This window comes from Seriola dumerili, unplaced genomic scaffold (genome assembly GCF_002260705.1).
Source record: "Seriola dumerili isolate Sdu_G_001 unplaced genomic scaffold, Sdu_1.0 BDQW01000155.1, whole genome shotgun sequence".
NCBI classification, from domain to species: Eukaryota; Metazoa; Chordata; class Actinopteri; order Carangiformes; family Carangidae; genus Seriola; species Seriola dumerili.
Window position 1 is genome coordinate 826,523 of NW_019174410.1, and position 8,311 is coordinate 834,833.

The window sequence follows — 8,311 nt, forward strand, 5'->3', positions numbered from 1 at the left end:
GCGTTTTGCATATATATTAACTATACATATATATATATAGTTAATATATATGTATTCTGTGAATTTGTAGATAAAGTTTTTACAACTGCTTTCAATTTTTTTTTCAAAACTCTTCAAAAATTGCACAAACAAAATGCAAAGTGCCACAAATCTGCTGCAAAAACATGTAAAAATCACGTATTTGCATCAAATGCCAAAAACTTTTTTCATTATAGTGAATTTTTGGATTTATCATGTTCTAAATCTAAAGCTCCTCTGTGTTCCACAGGCTTGTTTATACACGTTACTGTTGTAACTGCAGTGCAGCGCTGAGTCTGAACATGTTTTTACTCTGTATTTTAGTGTCAGGTCGTGAACCTCTGGAGAAAAGGTTTAATTCCCTGGTGACAGTGTTGAAGTGACTGACGTCATGTTTCAGTCGTTTTAGAGGCTTTTTGTCTCGTGTGAGTTGCATCAAAGCGACTGAGTAAAACTGCATTAAGTGTAAATAGTTCAGAGTTAATGAGCGAGAAGAAGCAGAACCTGCAGTGTGAACCTTTAAAATATACATGCAGTGGTTTGATGACCTTTATTTTGACGGAGCTGAATTCTTATCAGATTAATGTTGCTGCAGATCATCAGGTAAAACCAACGCTTTTAATAGGATTACATTTGTAATATAATATAAAAAAAGAGCACTCAGATAAATCACAGTGTACCGAGAGACGTAGCCTAGCAACGCGCAAAATGCAAGAGCAGAGCAGAAAAACAGCGGACGTGGACGTGGAGGACTGGAACAACATCCAGGCAGGGATGAGTCATGTGTGGACAAACAAGATGAGTGTTCAGGACCGGACTGTGTGTTTGACATTCAGCCTCTCTCTCTCTCTTTCAGCCAGCTGTCCTCTCTGCACAAAGCTCACTCCCTGAGGAGGAAGAAGAGGAGAAACATGCTCGCCATCTTTGGCTTCCGTAAAAACCGCAACCAGACTCTGTCCGGTCAGGGTCCCCAGGAGTCTGAGGCAGAGAGTTATGGAGATTGGTGTCACACTGTTGCTACAGCACCCACAGGGTTTGTGTATGAACACACACACACACACACAGAAAATCGATTAGTATAAGAAAGACATGGCCTTGGCTGCCTGTGTGACGAAGCAGATAACAATACTCCCCATCTGAAAAGACTCATTCTAACTCCACATCTTCACATTTCTTCTGGGGACAATCAGCAGAACTGAACTGTGTAACTCCAACAAGAATCTCTGTAAATCTCCCTCGTTTCTTTGTTGATGAGAGGAGAGGCTGATAGCAGAGTGTGTGCACAGACGTCGGCGACAGACTCTGGATCCAACAGTCAGCAGAACGATCGGACACGAACACGCTGCATGTCGAACACAGATTAGGACCGAGCTGAAGAGATACTCGTTAATTAACTCTTCTCAGAGCTCGTTACATTTTGAATTTGTGGGAATATTAGCAGACTAACATCCTCAGTGTCCTTCAACTTGTTTTTCCAGGACCGCCACGGAGAACGTGTACACGTTCCTCCAGCCGCCGAGGTCCTCCGCCAGAGTGGGATCTCCTGGAGAAGGGGCTGATGGGAAAATGAACGATCTCCAGGGGAAAAATACTCTCGTTCTGAGTCCGCCGCCGGTGCCGGGCATCCCTCACCCAGGCGGGGGGGGGGGCAAACACCCCTTTTATTCTCCCAGAGAGGTAGAGTCAGTGCGACCCGCTGCTGCTGTCCATGATGAGGCCTGTTGTTGTATTAGTGGACATGATATCTCAGTAAGGCCTTGACAGAACTTCTTCAAAATTGGCACAAACATTCACCTGGACTCAAGGAGGAACTGATTAGATTTTGGTGGTCAAAGGTCAAAGGTCAAGGTCAGTGTGACCTCACAAAACATGGTTTAGGCCGCTTGAATGCGGTACCTCAAGACCACCTCGAGGAAATCTGTTTAGATTCGGCACAAAATTTCACCTGGACTCATGTTGGTGATCAAAGGTCAAAGTTCAAGGTCACGATGACCTCATGTTCTTGTGAGGGAGAGAGGAAATTTCATCACTTCCTGTCACACTATGACATCACAAAACATGTTTTTTAGTCATAACTCACAAACTCACAATTTAACTCCTATGTCTATAAGGATAAACTGACCATGACCAATATTTCATATCCAAAGGTCAAAGGTCAACTTCACTGTGACATCATCATGTTCTGTAAAAACACTCCTGCTGTTGTTCAACACTGTGACTCAGGAACTGTGACGTGTTTCCTGTGACCGGCTGGTTGATGCAGGAAACGACGGCGAGGAGCTGATTCTAGTTGTTTTGTGTTTTGACAGAGAGCTGAGGGAGACGCTGTGTTTGATCAGCCGGTGCAGACAGACAGGTACTGGGCGGACGACAAGCAGAGGACATCCGAGGTGCTGCAGGCGGACAAGCAGTGGATGGAGGCGAGGCAGAGCGATCAGCAGTTTGACGACAGGCTGCAAGAAAGAACCACAGATCCCAGAACGGCCGACAGACAAACGGACAGTTACTGGACTGAGAGCAGACATCCAGACAGACACGTGGACAGACAGTGGACTGTTGACAGACACACCCAACGGCAGATTGACAGGAAGATAGAGAGGCAGTGGATGGGCGGTCGACAGATAGACAGGTCGTGGTCGGAGAACAGACACGCGGACGTACAGGTGGACAGTCAGTGGACAGAGAGCAGACATCCGGGCAAAAAGATGGACAGACAAGTGCCGGCGCTTCACTTGGCTCAGAGGCCGCTGCCTCCGTACCCGGCGGAGAGGACGCCTTCGCCAAAACAGGAAGCAGACCCTCTGAAAAGCTCAGAGGCAGACTGGCATCAGCAGGACGCACAGGGAGACAGACTCATGAGTCCCGACGCTGGTGGAGGGTTTACAGAAGGATGGAGAGGCAGCGCAGCAGGAGGAGGAGGAGGAGGAGGAGGAGGAGGAGGTCGGGCTGCTCCCTCTGCATCTAAACCCGACCCCCCGCCACAAAGCAGCAAACCCAACCTGTCCAAGCTGAGGCAGAGACATCGGCTGGAGAGCTCCGACGCTCTACCAGGTACCTCACTGTCATCCTCGCTAAGGTGCCGCCGGTCAGAGAGATTTCCACACCTCCAGCTGACAGCCACTTCTTTCTCATTTGCAGGTACAGAGGAGGAAGCAGAGCCAGAGAGGGATCCTGGAAAGATGGAAAAGAAAGAAAGAGAAAAAAGAAGAGATTCAGAGAGTCAACCTCCTCCGATTCCAGAAAAGGTTTGTCGTCCACTGGTTTCTGTAAATCCTATAGATCTCTTTGTCCCTGTGGTTCCTTCACGTTCTCTCTTCTGATCTGACGTGCAGCCAAAGACGTCCTCGTATGTGACTTTTCCAAAAGAATCAGCCATTGAGAGGAACTTACCTCCTCCTCCTGTGCCGCCTCCTGTTTTCAAGCCATTGCATGGATTACCAGACAGAGCTGCAAGTCAAGGTACCTGCTCCGAGAGAACACACACACACACAACCAGAAGCAACAGGTCGTCAGTCAGAACGTATCATTACATAACGACCAACAGCATTAAATCACTATGGGAGTCATTCTCCTTGATGTATAACTTCACATTCACATTCCCCTCATGGAAAACAAGGTTCAGGTTCCTGCCTCACTTTGATTTACAGTAAATCACTTTTGATCAAACTATAATTGATTGACACCTCTCCAGGTGAGAAGAGACACCTGGAGCCTGTTCATGTTGTTGCTGTGGTTTATCTGTGAGTTACACTGGTTTAATAACAGTTTCACATGATATCAAAGGTGCAGATAAAGCAGCTCAACCTGCAGAAAACTGTAAAGAAATACTTTTATACATTTGGGAAATACACTGATTCACTTCTTTCCCGAGAATTAGCTTTAACGTAGCTTAATTTAGCTTAGCATAATGACTGGAAGCAGGGAGTAAATTGCTGTTTGATGGGGAGTTATGAGCTGGACTACTACCGGACTCAGACACTTCCTATAGCCTTGTTATCACCATGAGGTTGCCAGGCAACCAGTGGAGACTGCAGGATGTCATTGTTCCCAGTCACTAAATAGTCCGGCACGTGGCAGCGCTGTTTCTTTCCAAAAAACAAAACAAGATGCAACGTGTTAAATAGTGAACTTTAGAGGGGAGAACTCATGTTTATAGTACAGACTTGAGATGGAGTCTCTTCCTAAAACACAGATTAACTCCGTTATAATCACCTGACCAGAGCAACTCGTCATACAGGAAGGACCTTTTCCTCAAACGTGTAGCCCTTCAATCATCCTGTAAAGCACAATAAAACATCAGATGGACCCACATGAAGCCGGCTGTAATGTTCAGCACACACACAACAGGCCATATTGTCCTCTATATAAACAATAGATATACTCTTTATACACACGATGTTAACACTGAGCATCACAAACACTGTGACCATCACACCTGTTCCTCAGTTTGCTTCCATTCATGTTGTTCAGGTGAAGAAGGACTGAGACCTCAGGCACCAGTGAAACCACAGAGGAACAGAAAGGCCATGTCTTGTGACGCAGGTACAGTTTCACCTGTGTGCAGTTACCATGAACCTAACACTACAAAGTCACTTCCTGTATATATGTTGATCTGTGTGTAAAGCGTCTGTATCTAACTGTTCATTTGTGTCTCCTGTCCTCACTGAACTCAGGCACTGACAGGGAAAGTCCTAATAACGTTGAGAAGCCCCCAAACCGCAAACCCCCTGTGAAAAAACCTAGACTACCCCAAAACAGAAATAAGTCACTGGACTTGTCTGGTACATGTCTCTCTGTTTTTATTTATGTTTGTGTGTGTGCGTGTGCGTGTGTGTGCAGCAGATGATACAGAGTGTGAGTCATGTGGTAAACAGACACTATGTGTTACTGTTGTGGAATATAATTATGAAACTGCTATCTAAAATAGAAATACAGTAATAATAATACACACACACACACACACACACACACATATAAATATATATATATATATATGTATGTATATATATATATATGTATGTGTGTGTGTGTATATATATATACACACACATATGTATATATATATATATGTGTGTATATATATGTATATATATATATATATATATACATATATATATATATGTATGTATATATATACATACATATATATACATATATGTATATATATGTGTGTATATGTATGTATATATATATATATGCATATAGTTATTATGTATCTACACACTTGGCTGCATAACGTGACAATAGGTGTGTATGTGTATGAGTATATGTGTGTGCTTAGGTATGTGCTATGTATGTATGTATGTGTTTATGAAAAAATATACATGTATATTCATGGTAGTGTGCATGTATGTGCAAATAAGTGAAGTGTTTAGTTTTACTTTATTGTATAAAACTACATGCCATTAATAACTCTCTTTACAGATGATGTATTAATATTGATCATCTGTAGTGATTATTTGTTTATATTTATTTATATTTGTTTATATTTATTTGTTTTGTAACGGTCGTGCTCTGACTTCACAGACAGCATCAACTCAGCACCTGGTCACAGCGAGCTGTTGTGATGCCCTGGAAATTCGCCTTCCCCCGCTGTCCGGCCGAAGTGTTGTCATGACAACCGTGGAGCATTTAATCCGGCAAGGAGACAACGGAAAACATCTGAGGGAAAAAGTCTGACAGCGCAACAAGACAGACATAAAGCATCAGTCACACGTTTCTGTTGAAACACTCACTCTCCTTAATGTCACTTCCCTCCCTCGTCAGCTTCACCCCGACCGTGTTTGTCTTTGCTTTCCTCTCACGTGAAAACTCGCTCAACTATTTTTTGTGGCTACAGTATTTTAACAGTATTTGCTACTTTAGAAAACCCAAATGATCATTGTCTTTTGTGTCGGTGGACGATGGTCTGAGCACTTGAGCATTGTGGCTTTGCTAGACAGAGGAGAGAAGAATGTCTTTGTTAGAATGTGATTTCATAAACCTGCAGTGGATCCTTGAATGCTGATAACAGTTGATTGCCTTGGTTTGACACTTGAAAATGAGTTGCTTCTTATCAAATGAAACTTGATGATTTATATCTAGTTTTGCTTTCAGGAACTGAAAGGTAATATATTTTATAGAAAAAGTAAATATTATGTATGAGCACCCTCACTGTATGAATAAAACACTAATGGAAAAACAACTGTGACTCTTACAACTCATTGTCAGCATATTGTTGTTATTGATTATAAAATGTGAAAATTTGGGGAAAATGCCTGTTAAGAGCCAAAGGAGACTAAAAATATTGGCTAATATTTTGTCAATGGCCGGTCAATCAATTAATTGACAAGTAATCATTGCAAATTGAAAGTATTGTTTCAGTTAAAATACATTTAACACGACTATAATCAATATTTTTATATTAACAATGGATGACTACTTGAGTGTGAAAGAGTTCGCTGGTGTCAACAAACCAACAGAGAATAAAAGTTAGCAACTAGCTTAGCTCAGGAACTTGGTGTAGCATGTAGCAGCTAATGCTAAAGAGCCATATTTATCTTCCTCTGGAGTTGGTAGAGACCAAAAAAGAGCTAAAGGAGAGTTAATATTCTTTGCTAAATTAATCTGCTAAATGTGTAACAAATAGGCAGCTAGCTTGCTAGCAAGTTCACTAATATAAACCTGTAAACTTATGTTGTGTGTTGAGCTTGTTTCTGCTGCCACCAAGTGGCCACACGTGATTATGAGTCTCAACTTTAATTGTAATTTGATGCACATAAAACTGCAATTATTGTAATTAATATAATTAGTGACATCATCTCTGCTTAGTTCACAATCATCCTAACCTGTTTAATCTGACAAAGCTAACAACTACAGTTACATGGATCTAACTGCCTGCTTTGATGTTCATGATCACAGGTGGATGCTAAATTTACTTCCTGACTCCACAAATGCCCCCCTCCCTCAGTTGGCATGGCAACTACATATATTCAGTGGAAGTGGAAGAATGTGAGAAACAGCAGGGGGCGACTGATCCCTACAAATGAGGCAGCCACTGGGCTTTACAGAAACACACACACACACGATTGCAGCAGAGCAGCAGTCTTGCAGGTTGTCATTAGCAACTATGCCGTGACCTTTTATTCTAAAGATGTTGTAAATGAGTCAGATATGAGTAGGAATAAAACCATGCAGAGAGGAAATCTGTGCAGTTTGCTGAAAATGAGCTAAAGAGGCTGTTTTTCCATCATGTCAGTGTTTTTCTTTCTTCACAAGCAAACAGCCTCATGGGAAATGCTAAAGAGGCTTTTCAGTTGATTGAGAATACTTGCTTTGCTCAGTAAGTGATACACATGTATAATTTGCACAGTTCATAAATGCATCTGTACTATATAGACCTCTATTTTCCCCAAATGTTGCAGCTGCTTGGAGACAGATGAGGGAGATATTCTATATATGAACTTAAATTGATCTATTTAATCACTCAGCCTCCATATCCTTTATAATTAATCACAGCAGTTTCCCAGATAAAAGATGATTTAATATCCTGCCCCACATCCACTCTTAGCCCTGACTCTCCTGAAGCAATTTTACATCTCAAACTTTGATTTATGGAGAGATTAGACGCAGCGTATTGGCAGTCTTTGCAACAATGACTTCATAACAGATATGGTGAAATATATCCGTAGTGGTGAGATTGAACTTTTACTCCTACTCCACCTCAAATGCAATGTGGCATCCACAGAGGCAAGTCCTCTCATGTAATAATATGCCCCTAAAATTAATGATCCCGCTGTCACATTTTTCTGCTCAGATATTTTTTAATATTTCTAACTCTTGTTTTATTTTATCATTATCATTATTATTATTTTTTTTTAAACATTTTTCAAGCAGGATTTTAGCTCTTTTTCTGCATCGATAAGATTCACATTATACTGTTATGTTCATTCATATCAGCAAAGATGCAAAGATTGTCTGTTTGCTGCTTAGATATTAGTGCCTTGCTCGGGGCACCTCAAATGTTCTTACCGCCCACATTTTGCCCTTATCACCTTTATTTTTAACAAAAACATAATTTTCCGCTCCCCAGTGACACGAGGATTCATTTTCTCCTGCATCTTCACATCTGAAATCTAAAGGGAGATACTTCACACTAAGTTTCATCCTGCTGTTATTTTGGCAGCACTGGACCGTATTTCTTTACAGCTGATGTGAAGACACATCACATCACACAGGAAGCACCCGAACACATCCCACTCTTCTCATCATTCTTGTGCTGTTACCAAGCAACATGATCACATAAAGGCCGAAG

At 41.8% G+C, this 8,311-nt stretch overlaps 1 protein-coding gene across 1 annotated transcript in view; it reads left to right on the plus strand.

Annotated features, from left to right (window-relative positions):
- Window positions 1-6,158, plus strand: part of LOC111226325 (capping protein, Arp2/3 and myosin-I linker protein 3-like) — a 32,834-nt gene extending 26,676 nt beyond the window's left edge. Inside the window, exons 33-40 of the mRNA XM_022751404.1 lie at window positions 875-1,051; window positions 1,497-1,695; window positions 2,328-3,069; window positions 3,157-3,263; window positions 3,351-3,477; window positions 4,489-4,560; window positions 4,692-4,799; window positions 5,545-6,158. Coding sequence (XP_022607125.1) covers window positions 875-1,051; window positions 1,497-1,695; window positions 2,328-3,069; window positions 3,157-3,263; window positions 3,351-3,477; window positions 4,489-4,560; window positions 4,692-4,799; window positions 5,545-5,585 — 1,573 coding nt within the window. The 3' untranslated portion in view covers window positions 5,586-6,158. The remainder of the gene's footprint in view (window positions 1-874; window positions 1,052-1,496; window positions 1,696-2,327; window positions 3,070-3,156; window positions 3,264-3,350; window positions 3,478-4,488; window positions 4,561-4,691; window positions 4,800-5,544) is intronic.
- The last annotated feature ends 2,153 nt before the right edge of the window (window positions 6,159-8,311 follow it).